The sequence below is a fragment of the Centroberyx affinis genome, unplaced genomic scaffold (genome assembly GCF_046629955.1).
Source record: "Centroberyx affinis isolate AG114_WGS23_722 - 3 ecotype Tasmania unplaced genomic scaffold, CSIRO-AGI_Caff_v1 ptg000112l_1, whole genome shotgun sequence".
NCBI classification, from domain to species: Eukaryota; Metazoa; Chordata; class Actinopteri; order Beryciformes; family Berycidae; genus Centroberyx; species Centroberyx affinis.
In genome coordinates this window covers 865,538-890,661 of record NW_027278814.1, presented here as the reverse complement: position 1 = coordinate 890,661, position 25,124 = coordinate 865,538, and the positions used below count along the sequence as shown (strand labels likewise).

Sequence of the window (25,124 nt, the reverse complement as noted above, 5' to 3'; positions counted from 1 at the left end):
ACCCTATCATTGTAAAGCTACCACAGTGAATGAAGGCTATAAAGGATTTTGAAAGTATATGAAAGCAGTTGCTTGTGGTGAAAGGTTTTGGCAAATTAGAAATGCCAATTAAGAGGAAGCCATTCAGAGAGATGAACTGCATCCTTCGGTGAGCCAGAATCTTGCAGGGTGAGGTTGGTTCTTGGTTCCCTTCCAGTATGAGAGTGCACCATGCGGACCGCACCACTGGTCACTGGATGGCTTGATCTAAACCTCTTTGGGGTGGATGAGCATGAAAAGAAGAGTAAATGCTAGGGATGTTTCTGTCACCACATGACAACCCACCTGGACAGTGGGGTCCTCTGGTGCACAACCACAGACATCAGCATTAATAAAACAACAAATATGAAATTTAATCCCTCCAAGAGTAGTGCTGTAGCGCTGAGCAGAACTTTTAGAACTACAACCAATGCAAAAAAAAAATAATCCTAATTTGGCTGGGCAGTGCACATTATATTTAATCTGGCATTTCCCCTCTAATGAAAAATCTATATAATATTCCTATGAGAACTTAAAGTGTGTTTAAGAACCTTATTGTACTGTATGGTACTTTTTGTTTCATCTCATTTGGTATTACTAAAATAATGCTATAGATTTTTATGCAGTGGTTTTGCTGTAATACTTGTATAATATCCTTTGTAGCATCTTTTATAGGATTTACTGTTGTAGCAACCCACCGCCCAACTGTAACAATTATCTGTTTCCTTTGTTATATATTAAGTGTATCATATAGAAACAAACCAAATAATTTATGGCCTCATCTATCTTTTCCAGGATGTAGTATTACGTCAGTGTCATCTCCCTCAGCATCAACACTGAAAGTGGTATGGAGCAGCAACAGTGCCGCGTCAACTTATTTACTGGACTTCAGAGTCGTGAACTCTACCAGTATTGCCCCAGTGGTGGTGTCGATGTCTAGATACAGCACACAGAGGCTGGTTCAGGGATTAAGGCCAGGACGTACCTATGAAGTAACATTCAAGGCCTTCCAATATTACAACATACTCTGCAGTGACAAGCAAATAGCCATGACAGGTGAGGACGCTGTTTTCAAAGTAACCAGCCTAATAAATCAGATTTACCCCTTTGTTGAATAATCTTAAATCCTTTATTTTACATTCCCACAGTGCCCGCCACGTCCCAAATCACCTTATCCAAAGCTATTTCGAGTACCTCTATCAGTTTTGAGTGGTCCAGTGTGTTTGGGGCGGACCGCTACTTCTTGATTGTGGAGGAGTTTTTTAGTTCTCCGCCACAGAGATACAACCAGAGCTTCACCACCCTGGGAGGACAAGTGGATGGCCTGACTCCTTCCACAACGTACAACTGTTATGTTTACTCCTCCAACAGTGCTGGGTTGGGGGCCCGCAGTGGAATAAGGACAATCACAACATGTAAGTCTACATGGGATGTTGGATTTGCTTATTTGTATTCAGAGGGAATAATTCATGTAATATAGACTTGGAAGTTGGATATTTCTAAATGCACGGTTAGCTACTAAACTGGATGTGATGTGTGTACCAACCCTTTGAAAAATATGGATATTTGTAAATAACTATAGATTTATAAATCTATAGCTCTAAATAAATGTGTTAGATTAACACCAGTATTTTCTCCTGGAAGTGGTGCAGCCGCCGACTGGTGTGACTCTTGTGTCAACGGGAAAGAGCACCGCCCGGGTGACATGGAACCCTGTGAGTAAAGTCCTGCTGTATCAAGTGACAGTCACTGACAGCGACCCCAGCATCGCCCCAGTCATCAGGAACACTTCGTCCACAACCATGGATATCAGCAATCTGGAGCCCTGCTCCACCTACACAGTGGGGGTATCATCAGTCAACGTCTTCCTCGTGGCTGGAGAGGCCTCTAACGTCATACACAACACCTCTAGTAAGTATTTGAGAGGCAGAATTGATTTGTCAGAAAGACTGATAAGTCTCACTGAAAGGTGAACAGACACGGTGAACCTCTCCATCATGAGATCTGTTTATCTCTCTCTTTCTTCAGACATAAACCCAGTGACAACAGTCTCTGTAGACTACAGCTGCTCCAGCGGCATGGTGACAGTGACTTGGGGTTTGGTATTTGGGGCCAACTCCTACAGGGCCACAGCTGTTGATGGTAATGGCACGGCTCTGAGCTGTACCTCCGACTCCACCAGCTGCCAGATCACCATGCTCAAATGTGGAGAGAAGTACCAGGTCAAAGTCACAGCAATCTCTGACGACTGTGAGAGTACCTCCAACACCTCGATGCTGTTTGACACAGGTGAGGGACACGTGGGCACATACAAACGTGCAGTGTCACTTTTTATTCTTTGTCTCCACCTTTCCCTGTCTTAAATTCCCTTTATGTGCCTCATCATCCATCTCTATATCTCTATACGTTTCCCACACGCATGCACACACCCTCTCGTTTTACCTCAGGTGTCTCTCTTTCTCTGTCACACACACTGTCAAAAAAGTTCCCCTTAAGTCCGTCCTGTGGGATTCTGTTAAGGTTCCTCCCATGGTGTCCTATGCTGTTTTCTCATGCTGAACGGTGAAACACACCCTCTCATTAGCCACCAGGAACTGCCATCCAACACCAGCTGATCTAAAGTTCTTTACAGTCTATTCAAGTGAGGGAGTTATCTCAAAAGGTCAGCTATAGTATCAGTCTGGGAAGACACACACAGTCCGCCCAGGGACCTGATCTAGTGTCTGGCGCACACACCTAGGCATGTGTTTACTATAGAGTGAGAAGTGTATTTAAATTGAAAGAAAACAAAGAGACAAAAGGAGTCAAATCTCGTGTTTCTTAGATGCTGTTGGTTGACTTGCAACAATAGAGGGCGAAAGTCTACTGTCTGTTAGCCTGTGAATCTGTTGTAAATGTCAAAAATCTACTGCTGTTTTACAATATTCACTTGTTAATATAAACTCAACTGCCCTCTCAGCCAATAACATTATCTCTCTTGTATCATTCATGTTCCATGGCACCCTTTGCTTTTATTTCCTCTCCATTTACAATACTGCAGTTCCTAATCCTCTGCCTCTTCTCTGTACCCCCTAGTCCCCTGCGCTCCTGCTGAACTTCAGACCTACCGTGAATGCTCCAGCAATGTGATCATCTTTAGCTGGCAGCCCACCAACAACACCTACTACTATGTGGCCACCGCCGTGGACAACACAGGCAGGGTGGTTGAGTGTAGGACTGCAGACAACACGTGTTACTTCACCAACACCGGCTGCGGTCAATCCTACACGTACAATGTGTACGCCGTCAGCACGTGTAACAGTGAAGTCAGCCCCCCTAAATTCGTCCGAACCTGTGAGTAGGACTTGAGTCGGTTTGTTTACATACAGGGTTAGAGTTTTGTAAATGTTTGTGATTCTGGAACGGTGATGTCTTTAATACAAAAGTAGGGATACATCAGTGAAAGTACAGATTCTGGACAATCCCACAACGCATCTGTTTAGGTTCTTTCTGAATGTGAAAAGTGGATTGTGGGACTTGTGAAAATTTGCAGCTAAAGTGTGAAGATTCCTAGTTTAAATTTGATGTTCAAAATAATACAATTTTGACTTAGTTTACTTGTGTGTGCAAGACGTGGACACACCCACCATGATGACATAATGCCCCATTTACCATGTACCATGTTGGTGGGACATGATGAAAAAGGCCAGCAGGCCACATTACCTTAATCTTCTCTTTTTCTGTTGTTGTTTTCTTTTTTCTCTTCATTCCTCCAGCTCCTTGTCCACCAACAAATGTGAGGACATCAGCTGACTGTCAGTCAGAGGTGCTGATCACTAGTTGGGATACTGCGGCTGGCGCTCTTTCCTACTTTGTAGAAGCGCAGGGGAACACCGGAGAAATCTACAACTGCAGCTCCTTCAGCAACAGCTGTGCAGTGGCTGGTGTGCCATGTGGGGAACACCTCAGTGTGTGGATCGTTGCCACGGATGATGACTGCTCCTCTAACAAGGTGCTGGGAGAGGTGGCTGAGACTGGTAAGCACTGGGAGCTGTGGTAGGAGGGATAATGGGTTATGCTCTGTTTTGCTCTTGATTAGTGAGAGATTGGTCTAACACATACTGCAGGACTACACTCACACCATTGTCTTTCTCTTTCCCCCTCCCTCCAGTTCCCTGTACCCCCACCAATGTGTCAGCATTAGTTGACTGCAGCCACGATTCTGCTAGGGTTAACTGGACCCAGAGCATGGGTGCTGTATTTTACATTGCCATTGCTCAGCATGAGGATGGGGCGGTGCGTAGCTGCAGTGCAATGGGCACCAACTGTCTAATCGAGGGCCTGAGCTGCGGACAGAACTACACTGCCAGCGTTATCGGCACAAATATGAAGTGCAACAGCACTGCCAGCGAGCAGGTCAACATAATGACAGGTACGACAGAAGACTGGTCTAATTTAAAAATGGGATTTATGGCCGAGATTAGTAATTGTGTCATGAGGAGGGAGACATGATATGGCTGCTCACTTGTCTGCTGTTCTACTCCATCTCCCATTTCTTTCTACTCATTGGAAGCTCTGAAACTCTTCTTCCAGCCTTTGTAGACACACGCAAAAGACAAAAGCAATCATGGTATAATAAATGTATAATGTGTAACCCTAATGCCCAAAGTCAGATCTACTGTACAACATCCACACTCTCCTACAAAATCGTCTGCCTCTTCTCCAGCCCCCTGCCCTCCAACGAACGTTGAGGCATTCAGAGACTGTGCAGCCAATCATGCTCTGATCGTCTGGCAGAACCATCAGCCCACAGGCTCCTACATCGCAACCATAGAGGATCAGAGCGGAGGTCGGCTCAACTGCACCAGCAACACCACCAACAACTGTAAAATCTTCCATCTGCCCTGTGGAAAGACATACAGCGTCACTGTCACCTATAACGACGGAAACTGTCCCTCCACCTCAGCACCTATCAGCATGGATTCAGGTACTGCAACTACAACCTGGGGTTAAGTGAAATAAGGAACGAGTGCATTTGAGTCTCAATTTATGCCTCAATTAATGAGACCTTGCCCTAATTGTCTCTTTTACATTTTTAGATGTATCACATTATTTACTTAGACATCACTGAAGATAAGTCATTAAAGTGCATAAAAGCTCTTGTTTTAAACCAAACTCTTGTGTATTTTTCCCCTTCTTCCCCTTCTTTTCTCTTCTTCCAGTCCCATGCATTCCTCAGGATGTGCGGACCAGTGTGGCCTGCAGCACTGGGGAACTGACAGTCGCCTGGAACATCTCTGTTCCCACAGAGAACTACACCACCATCATCTCCTCAGGAGCGGGTGAGAGCCTACGCTGTAACTCCACGGACACCCAGTGCACCCTGGGAGGCTTGGCATGTGGGAGCTCCTACATGGTGACGGTCTCTGCCGTCCACGGGACCTGCTTGAGTCAGCGGAGCACAGAAGTCACTGTACACACTGGTGAGGGACGCAGATTTGACTAAAACGCTCATAATCTATATTGATGATGTACATACAGCAATGAGACTTCAACCAATGTCTTGCTCGCATACAACCTCTAACCGCTCTCTCATCTATATTCCCCTCCAGTGCCATGTGCCCCCACCAATGTCACAGCGACCCAAATATGTGGGCAGAATTCTGCTGACGTGACCTGGGTGGCCAGCCTCGGTGCCATCAACTACACTGCTGTTGCTGTGAGTGGGGGGGGTCACAGGTCAGAGTGCTCCACCAATGACACGTCCTGCAGCCTCCATGGGCTCCAGTGTGGGGAGGTCTACACCATTGGTGTCGCAGCAGTAGACGACAGCTGTAGCAGTCAGCAGAGCCAGACGTTCTCTCTGCACACAGGTAACATAATATGTATCATTTATTATTTATGGCTTGAAATCTCACATGAAAGTGTTTTTATTCTTATTAATGTGTCATTACAGTGTCGTTAATAATGACCTCATTGACAGTCTAATAAGCAACCCTCACTTCCCTCCCCAGTTCCATGCCCTCCCTCCAACCTGTCCAGCCAGTTGAACTGTACTGCTGGGACCGCCCAGCTGTCCTGGTCCCCCAGCCCGAATGCAGTGACCTACGCTGTGCAAGCCAGAGGGGCTGTTGGAGGGATCCTGTCCTGCAACAGCTCCAGTCCAGGCTGCCTGCTGAGCGACCTGATCTGTGGCCAAGAGTACAACATCTTTGTGTCTGCCTCTGACGGCAGCTGTACCAGCCCCTTCAGCGCCCCCCTCAGACAAGACCCAGGTACTAAAAAAGCCGTTGAGTCTTGTTTATCAAGTGCTGATGAGACCTGGGTCAAATAGCATTTGGAAATAATTCTTGGTGTTTGCTTGCCCCATTGGACAATGCAATCAGTGCTAGAAAGGTGAAACAAATTGCAAACCGAGGGATAGACGTATAGTTGAGATCATTAAATCATATGTGAGTTACTGATGTGATTTTTGGTGAGGCGTGTTGCAAACTGTTTGTTGTGGGCATATCCTCTGGTTATGCAAGAAGTTTTCATCCTCTTTCCATCTCTCTTTCATTCTCTCCTTAAATATGTTCTAGATCTGTCACAATCTATAGCTATGTAAAAATATGTACAGTATAGCTTAACTTGTAAGAAAATGTATCAAGAAGTGTCAGTTTTCACTGGGAAATCCCAATTCTATTCTATTTTTTTTTTTTTTTTTTACATAAATTGCACCCTGGTTTCATGGATTGAGAATTTGTGGAATCATATTTTGCCTATATCCAGTGCAACTATTCAGAAAGTTTTTGATTCAGTGCCATATTTTCCTATCTGTCTCTGTTAGCACCCTGTGCTCCAATGAACGTGAGCACAAACCTGCTGTGTGACACCAATATCCTGATGGTCAGCTGGAACCCTGCTGCTATGCCACTCAACTACAGTGCCACTGCCATGCCGCTGGCTGGGGATGTTAGCCCAGTGACCTGCCATACTGAGGACACTGAGTGTAGTCTGAGCGGCCTTCAGTGTGGACAGACTTATAATGTCTTGGTCAGAGCCTCCTACGGTAGCTGCAGTGGACCATACAGTGCCGTACAGACTGTGCAAACAGGTAATAAGGATGTTGTTGGTGATTATGTTGATATCCATCCCAATGGCAGAATCAATAACGGTCTTAAAAATATACACCACCAGTCAAACGTTTGGACACACGACATTTCTCTTTATTTATTTTCCACATTTTAGAATAATAGTAAAGACATCAAAACTATGAAATAACACAAATATAATTATGCAGTGACCAAAAACATGTTAAACAAATCAAAACTATCTTATATTTTGGTCTAAGAAACAAATTTCAAGCATTTAAGCATAAGCCTTTAGATCAAAATGACTTTAAGATAATGAAAAACATAGTATTCAATCAGGTGTGTCCAAACTTTTGACTGGTAGTGTATTACTTTGACAATGAATGCTGTATGGATAAATTGAAGAAGTGGCCTGAGCAAATGTTAAATAAAACCTACAGTTATGTTCATGCTCTTTATTGTGTACTCTGTGTGATGTCTTGCCCCAGCACCCTGCGCCCCTCAGAGCTTAGCAGGAACGACGGCCTGTGGCACACACTCTCTTCTGGCCTCCTGGAACGCTTCCCTTGGTGCTACATCCTACACAACTACTGTGACTGGTCCCAACGGCTTCTCTGAGACTTGCTCCTCACCAAGCCTCACATGTTCCGTCACTGGCTTGCAGTGCGCCAGTCAGTACAGCATCGCAGTAACGTCACAGGGCAGCCACTGCAGCAGCTCTCCAAGTCAAACTGTCCTGATGACAGGTCAGATTGTGCGGCATATTTTTGTAGATTTTATGTAACTCACAAAGTGTCATCATTTGTAACTCACACATTCACACAATTGTCTTCTCTCTTCTCTGCCCCACCAGGACCCTGTGACCCAACCAATGTGACCGGTGTCCTCCAGTGCGGCTCGAACACGGCCACTGTGTCCTGGGATGCCGCTGCTGGGGCTGTGGCCTACACCGTGCTGGCCCAGGAGGACGGCTCTCAGCATTACACGTCCTGTAGAAGCAGTGCGACCTCCTGTCAGCTGAGCCAGCTGAACTGTGGGACAGTGTACAACCTGACTGTGCTGGCTGAGGACGCCACCTGCAACAGCACCGGAGACACCAGCACAGCCCTCATGACAGGTAGGGAGGAAAAAGAAAAGCTGCCGAGAAATAAAACTCAACATAAAGTACCAACAGCATGAGATAGTAAGCGTCACAAACACATCTATTAGAAATGGCGGAACATTTAGTATCTGTGTAGAAACAACCAACACATCTGGTATCCTACTCATAATTCCACTGTTTCTTCTTTCATTTCTCCTTCTCAGCTCCTTGCCCTCCCTCCATCCAGGGCAGCACCCTGATCTGCGGCACCAACTCTACCTCTCTTTCATGGACGCCCGTGGCCGACGCCACAGGTTACACGGCTACTGCGACAGATGCCACGGGCCACATGGTTTCGTGCAGCTCGGCTACTACTACCTGCGAGCTGACAGGTCTCGTCTGCAGCGAGACCTACACAGCCGCGGTCGTTGCACGGGGAAGCCAGTGTGACAGCGCACCCGGCTCCAGCATCAACATTACCACAAGTGAGTGTGAGATAGAGTGAGAGAGAGAGAGAGAGAGAGAGAGAGAGAGAGAGAGAGAGAGAGAGAGAGAATGAGTGGGAGATGAATCTTGTCTTGACTGCTCCACCACAGTCTAGTCTTTTTTATTTATATAGCCCTTTATCACAAGCATGTCTCAAAGAGCTTTACATAGCATCATATACAGTACATGTCATATACATACTACATCATATATACATAATATATATATATATACACATAATTTACATCCTATACTACGTCATATACATGCTTCATATTAAATAATACATCATATACATCATTTTACTGGATTATATACATCATATACCATCATATCATATCATCCCCTCTCATTTCAGCTCCCTGTTCTCCGACCATCATGTTTAAGCACTACGTCTGTGGCAACAGCTCAGCAGCGGTTGGCTGGACCGACCCAGCGGGCCGCGTCACCTTTCTGGCTCGGCTGGAGGGAGCAGGGCATCTGGATAGCTGCATGACTACAGATACCAGTTGTGTGTTCAACAGCCTTCACTGTGGCCTGGACTACACCGTGACAGTCCAGGCTCAGGGAGCGCAGTGCAACAGCACCCCAAGCATGAGTGAATCCATGGAAACAGGTATTGATCCTTCCACATGCTATAGTGCTTATAAACAAGCCAAAAACCTTACTGACAGATGCAGGTAAAGGGGAAAGAAGGATTTAAGTCCAGATGTTTGCTGGACTTCACAAGATGTCAGTTGATGCACTGTACGTTTAAATTTCTAATAATAACTGTGGATTGTCCCCTTTAATTAATCCAGCCACCATCTTTGTGTTTTCTTTTTCTCTTCCCAGTCCCCTGTGCCCCGCAGAATGTTAGCGCCAGTCTGGTGTGTTTCAACCATTCAGCCCTGGTGACATGGGTGGGAAGCCCCAGTGCTGTAGCATACAATGTGACAGCGACAGGCCAGGATGGACACACACACCACTGCCACACCAACACTACCAGCTGTCAGCTGCCCGACTTGCACTGCGGTGAAACCTATGATATCACAGTCTTACCGCACTCCGAGTCATGTGCTGGACACCCGAGCGCAGCTTACATCTTCAGTGCAGGTACAGAAACACTAAGACTTGAAGTTGGAGATCCATATTCTAATCTAAGCAGTTTTCAATGAAATAAATTAATGAAAAACACCCTTCCACTTCAATCCAGAGACAAATAAAATCCTTTCCTTTTCTCCAGGTCTTTGCCCCCCCAGTAATGTCACTGTGTCTCCGGCGTGTGAGGGCAGCACTGTTTACTGGTCTAATGTAACAGGGGCAGACATGTACATAGCAACAGCAACAAGTCAAAGTGATGGACACACTCACAACTGTAGCTCAAACAACTTGAGCTCATGCTCTTTCACTGACCTTCACTGTGGTCAAACCTACCATGTCACGGTCGTAACTGTGGACAGGGGCTGCCACAGCGAGCCAAGCTCAGCCGTGGAGCTGAGAGCAGGTGAGAGGAAAGAGTAATAACCTGCTGCTGGCTGAATGAATGAATGAATGGATAAATGAATGAATGAATGAAAGTGGTAGAGGCAGTAGTAATTTCTTGACCTGTGTAGAGAAAGACTTGCCGTTTAAACATCTCTTTGTGTCGTCCCAGCCCTGTGCCCGCCTACTAACTTGATGGGCCAGGTCAACTGTGCCACCAACGATCTGTCCCTCGCATGGAGCCCTGTGGCTGGGGCCACCTACACCTTAAACTCTCAGAGGTTAGGCCCCGTGATCCTCGCTTCAAATTACACTGTCACCCAAACCACACACCACTTCACCGGCCTGTCGTGTGGACAGAAATACGCCTTCCGCATTGCAGCAAGTGATGGAACCTGCCAAAGCAGCTACAGCCCACCTATAGAAATAGGCACAGGTAGGACAGGTTTCTATGGCAACTGTGGGAAGACTTACTTGCTGCAGTAGAGTTATAAAAATATAATCAAAATCTAAAATCAGTAATGTATAAATAATAATATAATATAATAATAATATAAATGTAAGTCAACATAATGTTAAGTGTCATCCTTGTTGCACCTGTACCTCCTTTAGCCCCTTGTCAGCCTACCAACTTTGCTGCTCGTGTGGACTGTGGAACAAACAAGGGGAATTTCTCCTGGGATGAGAGCAACGGAGCAGATTTCTACACCGTCGAGGTGACAGGAGACCACGGCCATGTAGCTTCCTGCTCCTCCAATGACAGCTCCTGCGCTGTGAAGCTTCACTGCGGCCGCTCGTACTCTGCCTCACTGGTGGCATCCACAGATAGCTGCAACAGCAGCCAGCATGCTGACATTCACTTTGACTCTGGTAAGACATGAACACACGCTTACATCTGGTAAAATCACTCAGACAGGCATGCCTCTACCTATGCACAAATACACACCAATGCACACACATCTTTCCCATGGTATCATTAGTTTACTTATTGATAAGATCAATCCAACATAGTCCCCTATAGATCAAGGTGTAGAGAATGGCAGTAACACTGCTTAGGTTAGAGGTTCAATTCCCACTGGGGCCACCCATGCTAAAAATGTATGCACTAATGGTTATGACTAATAAACAGTTTAGTCACTTAGTTATCACACCTCAATGTCTACATAACTGAGTATAAAACAAGTGCTCATCTCGAACTAAACTCTCTCCCTTAGCCCCCTGTCTCCCAGAGAATGTTGTGGCGGAGCTGGAGTGTGATGCCAATGTGTTGACTGTGAGCTGGCAGCAGACTCCAGGCACAGATAACTACACAGCCATGGCCATCAGCAGTGATGGTTACAGCGCCTCCTGTGACTCCATTTCCAACTCCTGCTCCATCCATGGCCTAAAGTGTGGCCAGACTTACGAGGTGGCTGTCAATTCCTCCTCCGTTCACTGCGACATCATTGCTGGCTCTGACTATAAGGTCCAGTCTGGTGGGTGCAACACTGTCACGTTCATAATTTGATCTTCAAAAATACTATGTTACCAAAACCAACACGGGAACAATGACTTATATGATTATAATGGGCGATCTCCTCTTGTTTCACTCTCCCCTAGCTCCCTGTAAACCTGAGAACACCACTGTTGACCTGAACTGTAGCACCAACGGCATCACGGTAAAATGGGATCACGCCGGCACAGCTCAGAACTACACTGTGAGAGCCACCGCCACCTCGGGTGTTAACTCTACCTGTAGCTCCAGTGAGACCAGCTGTTCCTTCCTGGACCTGAGCTGTGGAGAGAGCTACACTTTCACTGTGATGGGACACACTAATGTGTGCATGAGCGAGATGAGCACCCCTATGGAGCAGCTCACTGGTACACTGAATAAATAAACTCTGACAGCCATTTCTATACATGTGCAGTATTATGTCCATATGAAAACGTGTTATCTGTTGTTTTATGACCTTGAGCTGCTTAAACACATTGCTCATCCTTCTGTCTTGTTCTCTCGCTCTCATTCCCCCATCCTCTCTATCCTATTTTTCCCCATCTCTTTCTTTGAACTGTACTTACTCTCCCTTTCTAGCCCCATGTCCTCCTACCAGTGTGTCAGCCAATCTGGACTGTAGTACAGGTGAAGCCCTGGTCTCCTGGAGTAGTGCTGCTGGAGCCACAGCTTACAGTGTGCATGCACACAGCCAATATGGACACAACTCCTCCTGCAGTAGCGTCGGGACATCATGTAGCCTTAGCGACCTGGTCTGTGGACAGGAATACACTGTTGTTGTGGTGGCAATGCATACCGGCTGCCCTGGCCCTGTCAGTGTCCCTGTAATGCTCACTACAGGTGAGCATAACTTGCACTGTTAATACAGTTTAATATAACCCAAATTCTAAAAATAAAACGAGTCATAGTACATTTCACCTGGATTTCCCTAATTTTGTGTATCTTATGTGTTCTTTTGATACATGTACAGAAGCTTTGCTAAACACTTGGAATTTTAATCACACTGAACATAAATGCACCTGAGATAACATCCCTCTCGTCTTTCTTCCCCCCAGGGCCCTGTGTTCCCATGAATGTGTCTGTCCAGTACAATGTGAGCATTGCCCATGTGCTGTGGGACGCAGCAAGAGGCGCCAGCTCCTACTCTGCTGAGGCTGTGACTGACCAGGGCTTGACAGCCACCTGTAACACCACCGACACCCACTGCTACCTGACCGGCCTGCGGTGTAGTCAGATCTACAACATCACTGTGACAGCACACAACCTGGCCTGCAACAACACTGTGACCTCTCACACCTACCGCCTCATGACAGGTGAGTCACCTGATCAGGAACTGAGGTGGGATTGGATGGAGACTGGAGCTCCCATTACACTGACACTGTCTGTTCCTCATATTTGAGAATAAACTTTCATACTAAGATCTGAGAAAAAACTTGTAGGATGATTGGATGATGATGAAGAATTGACACGGATGGTTTAATGACTTTAAATTACTTTTTCTTATGAGCTCAATAGAATGTGTTACACAAGCTTAAATGTGTGTGTTTTCCTCTTGTTCAGAGCCTTGCCCGCCCACCAACGTTCAGGCCCATGTGATGTGCGAACAACTCGCTGCGACTGTTTCCTGGGAGCTGAGCAACTTTGCTGTGGGCTATGTCGCCTACTTTGATGACTACAATGGCTACTACACTTCCTGTGATGCCACAAGTACAGATTCCAGCTGCAGTGTGTCAGGACTGATGTGTGGCACAATGTACTACATCAGAGTCAAGGCCCTGGGACAGCAGTACAACAGCTCTGACAGCACAGTCATCTCTCTTGCATCAGGTGAGACGGGCACATCTACACAACACATATGGATACGAACACACTACTACCTAGAATGCTAGGACACACAGATATAATATGTTCAAGTGTTTTGATGCCGGTTTGCATCTTAATAATCAAGAAAAGATTTGATACCCGTTGACGTTGTATGAGATATGAGGAGATGCACGTCCCTACACACCTACCAATTGAACTGAAGGACTGAATGCAGGAAGAGCAGTTTCCTCTATTGTTTGGATCAGTGTAAGAGATACCCATAAAAAAGGTTAGAGGAAATGATTATCTCATATACATTAAGTCAAACTCACTTCGACCTGTTTGTGACATTCATGATCAAAATATTAAGGTAACATTGGGGTGGCATCTCTGCTGTTTGCGGATGATGTTGTTCTTTTGGCCTCAAGATCCTCATTGGAGCGGTTTGATGTCAAGTGTGATAGAGTTGGGATGAGGGTCACCACCTCCAAATCCGAGACCATTGCTCTCACCTGGAAAATGTGGCCTGTCCTATTCAGGTGGGGAGGGAACAGTGATCCCAAGTGAAGGAATTCAGATATCCCGGGGTGTTATTCATGTGTGAGGGTAAAGGGATCTTGAGATTGACTTGAGAACTGAGCCACAAAATTAAACTCTCGATTCACCGGTCAGTCTTTGTTCTGAACCCTTACATAGGAGCCACTTGAGGTGGTTTGGGCACCTGATAAGGATGCCCCACATGATAACTCGCTTTGGAGGTACAGGTACATAAAGCTTACTGTTTGCTGCTGCAATTTGGTTTCTGGAATGTTGAGTGGGCTGTTTCAAGCGAGAAGAGTCAGCCATCCCTATGGCCTATGATTGTTGGAAAATTCAGTTTCTGAACTGCTGAGTGGAGTGTTTCAAGGGATGGTCAGCTGACCAATTTGACTATTTTTGTTGAGACCAATATCGAGTTTAGAAATTATTGGGTAATGTTGTGAAGTATGTATAAGCCTAAGTGGGCAGGTACAGGGTCATGCAGGTTGTGTTTAGTGTTAGGAATAGGTGGGAGTTGGGTGGTTCTAGGATAGCATAATTTACTGTTGAGCCTTCTGGAGGTTTCATGGCCTAATTCAACAAAATATCATGTGAAACAACATGTGATGGTCAGTGCCTTCTGTGACATACCTGCGCTCATCCTTTTTCCTCCAACATCCCAGGTTTTTACATAGCTGCTCTCCCAAAATAGCACAACGGATAGTTACATCATATTCTGTGTATTGGTACACTAAATGATAATTAAATATCTATCTAGTGAACAATGACGCTAAGAAGCTCATGCCAGTTAGCAGGCTAATGTATGTGGTTATCATGCCAATAAACCAATTTGATTGGCTACTCTCCTTAGGATGACATCAAGTCCAATCAAGTTAGGGTTTCCCTTCCTACTAAAAATGCAACCAAATTCAGTAACCCACTAGTTACCAGATGCTTTGTTTTTTCTAGGCCTCTAATAAGAATTTGACGGCGTAAAATATGAATAAATATATGCATAGCAAGTTTCTTAGCTTCATTAGTTTCTGTTAAAGAGACTGGATCATTATTAAAAGACATTCTTGCAACTGTAAATATTAGTTATTTGAATTCAGTCATACTCTTCCATTAATTCCACAGGGCCTTGCAAGCCTAGCGGCATTGAGGCTATTATGGACTGTCAAGCAGACTCTGCAACCATATCCTGGCAATCAGCCGTTGGAGCTGTGTCCTACGTTACCAAGCTCACAGCTTCATCAGGCCAGCCCGCCAGCTGTGCCACCAACCACACCAACTGTCAGCTGACTTCTCTGCAGTGTGGAGAGGAATACAATGTCACTGTAAAAGCCCTGGGAGAGACCTGCAACAACACTGCCCAAATGGCAGGACACCTCATGACAGGTGTGTCACTGTATATCTACATGTGTGTGTGTGTGTGTGGGCATTTGTAGTGTGTGAACCTGCCTTTGTGTGTTTGTTTTTTTGGCTGAAGCAGGGATGAGCAACCATGCGCAATGGAAGGCCAAGAGTCTGCAGGTTTTTATTCCAACCAAACACTACACCAACCAATTTCACAGTTAGCAGACCTTCAGCCAGAGCGTGAAATCAGCTGGTCTAGTGATTGGTTGAAAACCTGCATACTCTTGGCTCAATCTCATTTGTTCTTTCAATGTTTTTATAGCATTGCACAACAGTTTGAATTTTAATCACACTGAACATAAATGCACCTGAGATAACACCCCCCCCCCCCCCCCCCCGCAGAGCCCTGTGTTCCCATGAATGTGTCTGCCCACTACAATGTGAGCATTGCCCATGTGCTGTGGGACGCAGCAAGAGGCGCCAGCTCCTACTCTGCTGAGGCTGTGACTGACCAGGGCTTGACAGCCACCTGTAACACCACCGACAACCACTGCTACCTGACCGGCCTGCGGTGTAGTCAGATCTACAACATCACTGTGACAGCACACAACCTGGCCTGCAACAACACTGTGACCTCTGACTCCTACCGCCTCATGACAGGTGAGGTACCTAATCAGGAAGTGAGGTGGGATTGGATGGAGACTGGAGTTCCCATTATGACACTGACACTGTCCATACAGGTTGTTCACTTCCAGGATTGAAGAATAAACTTATTGGATGGTTGAATGATGGTGATAGAGGTTGAATAGAAAGGGATGGTTTAGTGACTTTAAAATAGTTAACTCTGTTCAGGTATGGCTCTGTACAAGTATGGCAGTGTCTTTCTTTCATGCTGAAATGTGTATGTTTTCCTCTCGTTCAGAGCCCTGCCCGCCCACCAACGTTCAGGCCCATGTGATGTGCGAACAACTCGCTGCAACTGTTTCCTGGGAACTGAGCAACTTTGCTGTGGGTTATGTTGCCTACTTTGACAGCCATAATAGCCACAACACTTTCTGTGCTGCCACAAGTCCAGATACCACCTGTACCGTGTCGGGACTGATGTGTGGCACAATGTACTACATCAGAGTCAAGGCCCTGGGACAGCAGTACAACAGCTCTGACAGCACAGTGATCAATCTCACATCAGGTGAGGACATAGACATGCACACCCACATGTCACAGCAACTGATAACTACAGTGTGTCTAAGTTTCTACCTTTCTATGGGAGTCCATGTTTAAACTTACTTTTGTTGTTTCCCCAGCTCCGTGCCTCCCCAGCACTCTCCATGTAGAGGTTGATTGTAGCTCTGACAGTGCTGCCACGGTGTCCTGGAATATGACTGATGGGACTGCAGACTTTTCCCTGACGGCCTGGGTCCATGGGAGTCATCAGACCCTGTGTACAACCCAGCAGAACAGCTGTAATGTGACAGGTTTAATGTGTGGGGAAAGGTACAACCTCAGCCTCTCCGCCAGCAACGAGCAGTGCAATGTCACAGCACCAATGAATGCTAACCTCGCCACACGTGAGTTGAGCATTTGCTGTAGATCCTCATAAGTAGCTACTGTTGTTTCTGGGTTTTATTTCTACAAGATTTCATCCTCATCCATCAACACGTCTCCGCAGGTCCTTGTGCCCCTGAGGATTTGGTTGTAGACCTGCAGTGCGGCTCCCAGACAGCAGACTTGTCCTGGCAGGAGAGGTCTGAGGTGGAACTGTACATAGTTAGCGCCATCAAGGAGTCAGGAGGGGAAGTGCAGCAGTGTAACTCTACAGGCTCTACATGTCAGTTCCCTGGTCTGGCCTGTGGAGAAACATACAACTTCACTGCCACAGCACACAGCCAAGGCTGCTCCAGCCAGGCCAGTCCCACCGTAACCATTGAAACAGGTACTGCGGATGTTAAACACTTTTTTATCTGCCTTATTCTTTTGGTAGAATGTGATCATTTCACTATTTGAGGGCAATGGAGTCTAACAGCCCCGTTGTCTTTCTCCCCCATTTCCAATCTTTTTTTTATCCTTTCTCCTGCCAGAGCCATGTCAGCCGGTGGCTGTGTCTGCCCAGGCGCCCTGTCAGAGTGAGACGGTCCACATCTCCTGGCACCAAGCGAGCGGTGCAGTGAAATACCTAATTACAGCCACTGGGAGCCTTGGATACATGGAGGCCTACAATACCACCTACACCCTTCTGTCAGCCGCTCTGCCGTGCGGACAGGACTACAACATCACTGTGCAGGGGCAAGGCAGCCGGTGTGACAGCATCCCCAGCAGCCCTGCCTTCCTCAAAACTAGTATGATCCTACATCATATACTATAACGCACATGCACAATTTCTGTCTGTCTCTTTCAGTGTTCTGTATACATGTTTAACTGTGTGTTCTCGTCCCCCCCTCCATCCCCAGCCCCTTGTATCCCCCGGGACGTGGTGACCTATGTACAATGTGAATTGAACATCGGCTCTGTCAGCTGGGCACCCAGTGATGGTGCTGAAACATACACTGCCGTGGCCACTGGCCGTGATGGCCACACCCACCAGTGTGTCTCCAACACCACCTCCTGCACCTGGGAGGACCTGCACTGTGGTGAGGAGTACACCGTCAAGGTGACAGCAAAGGACGAGAACTGCACCAGCCTACCTAGCAACTGCTCTTTCATCCATATGGGTACGTTATGTGCAAGCGCCTAAATTTACAGAATATTAATAATTGCAGATTTTGTATATATGTATGTGTCAAATGCATTAACTGTGTAATTGCAACCTCAGATAGACCATCAAAATATCTTACTCAATTTCTCCCTCTTCGTCCAGATACCAGCAGCTCATTAGCACCTTCACCCAGAGAGAGAGGGGGGCTTAATCAGTAAAATCAGCTGCTGTAGTTTTTGGTTGGAATGAAACCCTGTATCCTCTTGGGCCTTGATGGCACATGGTTGAAGACCACTGTTTCTAATTTATCAGCCATCTTTGTTTCTTCCAGATCCCTGTGTGCCCCAAAACCTGGTTGGCTCTGTGGACTGTGACATGAAAGTGATCTCTCTGAGCTGGAACGCCAGTGAAGGGGCAAATTTGTACATGGTAGCAGCTGAAGCAGGGAACAGTATGATTGAGCTCACCACTAATGACACCAAAGCCTACTTCTCCGAGTTCACCTGCGGACAAGTCTACAGCCTGACAGTCACGCCTCACAACCAGCACTGCCCTGGCAACTCTAGTGCACCGGCTCACATAGAGACATGTAGGTTATGCACCTCTCATATTCACCTGAAATAAATTCAGAAAGTAGTTTAGTTTAGATTTGTTCAATGGGACAGTTATAAAACATAGAATCAAACAGATAAAAAAATAACAGTGATAAAATGCAATGGTAAAAAACAAAAAGAAGAGTTGCAATTTGCAAAGGTGAGATAAAAACAAAAGAAACAAACAAAACAGCAGAAATGACACAGCTGGATTGGATTACATAATCTAAATGACAACAGATTACAACATGGTGGAAAATGATACACAAACAAGAACCTATAAAATGAATGAAGTAGTAACAGCACCTTTACGAACACTGCAGTTGTTTTTCAGCTCACACAGGACTAAAGTTAATTTGTATGTCTCTCTCTCCCAGGGCCCTGCCCACCTACAGCGGTCGTTGCCTCCCAGGACTGTCTCTCTAGCAATGTCCTGGTAAACTGGCAGGCCAGCAACGGGACAGACTACTACATAGTCACCATGCAGACTGACGACGGCTTATCAAATACCTGTCTGTCCCCCACGAGCGAATGCAGTGTCCCCAGCCTGGCCTGTGGGCAGAACTTCTCTGTTTCAGTCACAGCTTCTAACCAGCAGTGTAACTCCACCTCCAGTGTGCCCACCAACCTGCAGACAGGTGAGGAGGGCAACATGTGCAGTATGTCATTGTAATGAGTAGTTTCATCCAAGCAGTCTGATTAATCAAAGATGCATTTAACCATGATTGAGCCTATAAAACACATTGGTTACTATGCAAACTCTTGTGATAACCAGGCAGCTAGTTTGTATATTATGTATAAATTTCTTCTTTTATTTTTTTTATTGTTACTGTTACATATGTATACTGCTTTGAAGAAAGCTTTTCTGTCCGTCCACATGATGGTAACCATTGTATAAAAACCTTAAAGGAATAGTTCACCCCAAAATTAAAATGACTCATTATCTATTCAATCTCATGTCAGTCGAAGTTTGTAGGACCACCAAACACACAGCGAATCCCCATGGCTCCATCTCAGCCTTCTCCCAAACAGAGTCAGAGTTTGGGAGGTCATCTCTTCACAGCCCCAAAAAAGCATAAATATCTATCAAATTTCTTTGAACAGCACACGCAGCATAATCTACGTTTTTTGTAGCCAAACGATTGCACTGTGGGTCCAAAAGTTCAAAATTTACCTCATTATTTCCTATATTTTCCACACTCACAATGCTCTGGTTGCACATGCATGCTATAGCAAGTAGGATGTGTGTAATATTGGACTTTTGGACCTACGGGGCAATCATTTGGCTACAGAACACTTGGATTATGCTGCACAAGCTGTTTGGAGAAATCTGATGGACATTTTATGCTTTTTTGGGGGCTCTGAAAGGATGGCCCCATTAACTATGGAACTATGGGGGATAACTCGCTGTGTGTTTGATGGTCCTACAAAATTCAAAGGACTTTTCCTTTAATGACCTTGAGAATGTTCTTTACTGTATTTCATCACTGCTGTACCAACAATCACAGGTATTATTGCTATATTTCACCTCAACATTATTATTACGTTTGATTACACCAAGTAATAATTAACCCTTCTTGTCTCTCTCCTACCTGCAGTGCCATGTGTTCCCACTAATGTCTCAGTGGTGACGGACTGCGCCAACAATACCGCTGTTGTGTCCTGGTCTGCCAGCCAGGGGGCGGTACAGTACTCTGTCTCTGCCTACAGTAGTCAGGGCAACGTCACCTGCCAGAGCTCGGACCTCCACTGTAGCCTCACCAGCCTTACCTGTGGCAGCCGCTACACTGTTCAGGTGGTGGCTGTGGATGACAGCTGCTCTAGCACCCCCAGCCAGGCTCTCACATTCAACTCAGGTACACACACACACACACACACACACACACACACACACACTCTAATATGTATATTACTAGATATACACTCATGTACTCTATATACCGCACACTATCAACTTTAAATTCTTAGTTGAGTAATCAAATGATCCCCTTTGTTCCCAGCCCCCTGCCCACCCCATAATGTGAACGCCCAGGTCAACTGTTTGTCGGACGTCATGATGATTTCCTGGGATCCCAACACAGATGCCGAGTACTTTTTGGTTTCAGCAGTGGCGGAAAGTGGAGGCAGCTATTCATGTAACGCCACAAGTACTTCATGTTCCATCAGCAGCCTGGCTTGTGGAAAGACCCTCACTGTGGGAGTCACGGCTGTCAGGGGCGGCTGCCACAGCCAACTCAGTCAAACTCTTACCGTCTTATCAGGTACAGTATAAAACTATGGGTAAAGTCTATGGAGGACAAAATGTGACACTTTTGGTAATGGTTAGGAAGCTTGGTTCATTATGTCACGTTTTGTCTTCCGTAGCAATCATGATTCCACTGAAATACACTGTGAAATTTCTGTTTTTGAATGTTTTTCATTATTCCCAGATAGTAAGACACGATTTAGAGCCTACGTGTCCAAACCCTGAATCCAGTCACTGAATTCCCTTTCGTGTGTATTCTCCAGCTCCCTGCCAGCCCCAGGGGATTAGGGGCAACATCGACTGTGTGACCGATTCAGCCTGGATATCATGGAACGCCACCTCAGGGGCGGAGAGCTACACTGTGACGGCTTTAGGCGGAGAAGACTACAGAGCCAACTGTACCACTTCCACCAACACTACCTGTGAGGTGGAAGACCTGGCCTGTGGCGTCCTTTATAACTTCACTGTTACTGCTACCAACAGCCAGTGTGACAGTCTGCCCAGTGCCACCATTGAGTTACAGACAGGTAACAGCACTGCTTAGAACTGAGTTCAGCCCTAGTGGTAGTGAGAAATAAATACTCGGACCATGACTAAAACCACACTGCGTACATACTGCAGTGTTCACTAATAAATGTATTTTCCCCCAGCCCCCTGTTCCCTCTCCAGTATCACAGCATTCTCTCAGTGCCACAACTCCTCCATCCTTGTCGACTGGGAACTGATGGAGGGCGGCGAGGGAAACACTGTGTACATCGCCACAGCAGAAGCTAGTGACCGTACCTACCTGTCCTGTAACAGCACCGACACCAGCTGCTACCTCCAGGGAGCGCGATGTGGTCTCCGCTACACCATCAGCGTAGCCCCGTCGCCGGACCAGTGCAGCGATCTGAGAAGTCCGCCTTACAGGATTAGCACGGGTACATAGAGAGTTCTGTTTTGGTATTCTGTGATGCATTACATCTTCTAAAATATTAGCTCAGAGGGACAGCATTGTGTAGATTACCACAAAATACTGTTACCCTAACCATCACCCAGGCTTTTAAGATAAGATAAAACCTTTTACTCACACATAACTAATCCTGACCTCCTCTCTCTTGCTCTTCACAGAGCCTTGTCCACCCAGGGACCTGATGGTAAATGACGTGACCTGTGAAGCCCGCAGTGCACAGGTGTCCTGGAGCCCCTCTCTGGGGGCTGAGACCTACCATGTCGTCGCTAGGGGTGAAGATGGACATGTACATCAATGCAACACCAGCTACAGCAACTGCACCCTGTCCGAGCTCCATTGTGGCCAGCACTATACAGTATATGTGACTGCCAGCCATGAGAACTGTTCCAGCAAGGCCAGTCAAAATGTCACCCTCAACACAGGTATTTGTCTTAAAGATAATGTACTTACCACTGCGTATATGCATGAGATATACACTGACAGACACTGGATATGAGGCACATTCACCTAACATGACTAAATAGTACCAATTTCAGCACTTTGCTAAGAAAAACAAACTTAAAACCTAGCAATCTTCCTTCCCTCCAGGTCCCTGCCAGCCGGCCAATCTCTCAGTCATGTCCCACTGTGCCAATCAGTCTGCAGTGCTGTCATGGTCACCCAGCAAGAACGCTGTGGATTACTTTGGCTGTGCCCAGGCTGAGGATGGCGACATGCTGTACTGTAGCAGCACAGAAACCACCTGTACCATCGAGGGTCTCGAGTGTGGAACCAATTACAACTTCTCCGTCCAGGCTTCAGATGGGACATGCAACAGCTCCTTCAGTGACCCGGTGCTGACTGGAGCAGGTATAGGATTTTGTTGTTATGCATGATACTTCTCAAAGACTCGCAAGGAACATCCAATAATGCTATCATAGAGGGCTGATACAGAATTATGTTTGCCCTGGACTGTGAAAGATCTATAAGTATAGCTTATCAGGCCTCACATTACGCCTGCTTGCTGCCTTTAAAACCAACTAATACATTAACTCTCCCTGTCTCTCCCTTAGCTCCCTGTCCTCCAGACAGTTTGCAGGTGCAGCTGCTGCCCATGCAGATGGAGAACCAGGTGTTGCTCTTCAGCTGGACAGAGGTCACCTGTACAGACATCCAATACCAGCTGAGGTTGACAGGGAGTCTCCTAGGAGACAGCCAGGCCCAATTCGAGCTCTCTTCCTATTGGACAAGCATGACGTTCTATGAGATACCCCTCCCCTGCAGTTCATCCTACCTCGCCACAGTGGAGAGCAAGAGCCCTGCTGGTGCCAGCGGCCCCTCCATGGCTATCAGTGGAACTACAGGTACACTGAGGACTCAGGAACCATAACTATTGTCATCATAGGTTTCACTCTTCCCACTCTTATCTCCCCATGTACAGTATAGACAGTTCTACAATTCAATACTAAATCAACAACAAAAATGGTCTTATGTATGGGTCCCTGGGCAGAGGTGGAAAGTAACTAAGTACATTTACTCAAGTACTGTACTTAAGAACAATTTTGAGGTACTGGCACTTTTCCATTTTGTGAGACTTCATACTTTTACTCCACTACATTTCATAGGGAAACATTGTACTTTTTACTCCACTACATTTATCTGACGGCTGTAGTTATTGCAATAAGCAGAATAAGGTTTTACATGCAGAAGATCCGATAAGCTCATAAAATATGTTGCATTGTAAGAATTTAAACTCCCCAACAGTATATGGAGTAGTAACGGTAACACTCCAATTCTCCCTCCCCCAGCTCCTTGCCCACCATCAGGAGTGACGTACAGTGGTAACAGCTCCTTTGCCACTGTTCATGGAATGCGTCTGTGTTTGCCACCACATACACGGTGTATGACAGCCGTGTTTCGCCCCGGGCCCAGGGTGTGCAGCACAGCAGAGCTGTCCTGCTCTCGGTCCAACATCTCTGCCAGTGCCTGGTGGTCACAGCCCAGCAACACCAGCTGGGGAAAGTGAAGCAAGCAGCGTCATGAATGGTAGGAACTGTGTGCGTGTGTGGGTGTGGGTGTGTGTGTGTGTGTGTGTGTGAGGAGGTTGCTGTATAGAAGACAATCAGATGCATTTAAGTGTGATAGCATGCATACATTCATAGAAAGCATTGACTTGAACAGGAGTAATGCTGTATTGTACTGTTGAAATAAAAAAGACAGAATATTATATTGTTTAAACAAACTACCTAATTTATCTAATGCTCATTCTCTACAGTGGTGACACGCAGGAAGAGAGAGCTCAGTGAAGAAGAAAATGGTGAGTTATGGTATTAGTAAAAACTTATTTTATGAAAATGACATGATAGTATATCACTACTCAAACTATCTGTAGATATTTTTGCTCAACCACTTATTGTTGATTTTAAAATATTCATACACAGATTGAACTGTTACACAAACTGTGTATTTTTAGAAGGGGTATGACAGGGTTATGATTATTTTTGTCATGTAACAGTAAATATTAGTAGTCAAAGCCTTCAATGCAGCCTTTATCACAACTACTATTTTAAAGCTAAATGAAAGGGATATTTCCAAAAGAGACACTAACCTTTCATGCAATCCCCTAAGACTCAACTTCCTCCATCTGTATCAGACACAAACGTTCTGAATCAGCCAGGCCTAATTCACAAATCTGGCCTTTTTTTCCCCACAGGAGGCCTCTCAGTTCCCATGGTGCAGGTCACCGTGGAAACGTCAACAGTCATCCTAGTCGAGTGGACTCCAGTAGACGACGCCACCCAGTACAGCCTGGTTGTCAGGCAGGAGGCCAGCTCCCACAAGCCTCAGGTACTGACTGTGATCGGGCTGAGCACCATTCTCCCTGACCTCGACCCAGACACGACCTACTGCCTGTCAGTGTCGGCCAGGAGCTCAACATCTACTGGGCCCTACTCAGGGCCTGTGTGTGTGCAAACACAGGATCCAGATGTGGAGAAGACCTCTGAAAACTAAGCCAGCGGTCTGTGGATGTCTCGCAACTAGAATGTGACGGTCTTGCCGCTGTACAGCAGTATCAAAGCGGCAGCCCTTTTTAATAGCTATTAAAATTTCAAAGCCAATCGAAGAACAAATCCTCTGTTCCAGTTGTTAATACACAAGGATGACTTTAGATCTGGTGGAATATTGGAAGGGGCGAGGGGTTGTTCAGGATACTTCTGTTGGTTTGCCATAACCTGCACAGGTATCTGTAGTATTTGCAGGTTGTATAAGGAAAAACTGGAATTGTAGGACTGTTGCAATAGTCTAGCCACTGATAACACAACTACAGGGTATTCATATATTTGACAATATCCTCATCTGAAGTTAGGCGTAGGTGTCTTCCAGGTGAAGAA

At 46.1% G+C, this 25,124-nt stretch overlaps 1 protein-coding gene across 1 annotated transcript; it reads left to right on the top strand.

The window, feature by feature from the left end:
- The first annotated feature begins 210 nt into the window (after positions 1-210).
- LOC139650471 (pneumococcal serine-rich repeat protein-like) lies at positions 211-24,744 on the top strand. Its single transcript, XM_071527156.1, is given in 45 exon segments — positions 211-283; positions 814-1,074; positions 1,167-1,433; positions 1,663-1,929; positions 2,047-2,307; positions 3,094-3,351; positions 3,774-4,034; positions 4,169-4,429; positions 4,724-4,984; positions 5,220-5,480; positions 5,610-5,870; positions 6,012-6,272; positions 6,827-7,093; positions 7,559-7,816; positions 7,924-8,187; positions 8,376-8,636; positions 8,996-9,253; positions 9,472-9,732; positions 9,863-10,123; positions 10,274-10,537; positions 10,714-10,971; positions 11,316-11,576; positions 11,701-11,961; positions 12,173-12,433; positions 12,649-12,906; positions 13,154-13,420; positions 15,053-15,313; positions 15,674-15,931; positions 16,194-16,460; positions 16,576-16,839; positions 16,971-17,204; positions 17,350-17,607; positions 17,719-17,979; positions 18,295-18,552; positions 18,934-19,194; positions 20,155-20,412; positions 20,557-20,703; positions 21,065-21,328; positions 21,479-21,721; positions 21,912-22,175; positions 22,342-22,602; positions 22,806-23,096; positions 23,541-23,591; positions 23,594-23,665; positions 24,446-24,744. Coding segments are annotated over 45 exon segments (11,085 nt in total).
- The last annotated feature ends 380 nt before the right edge of the window (positions 24,745-25,124 follow it).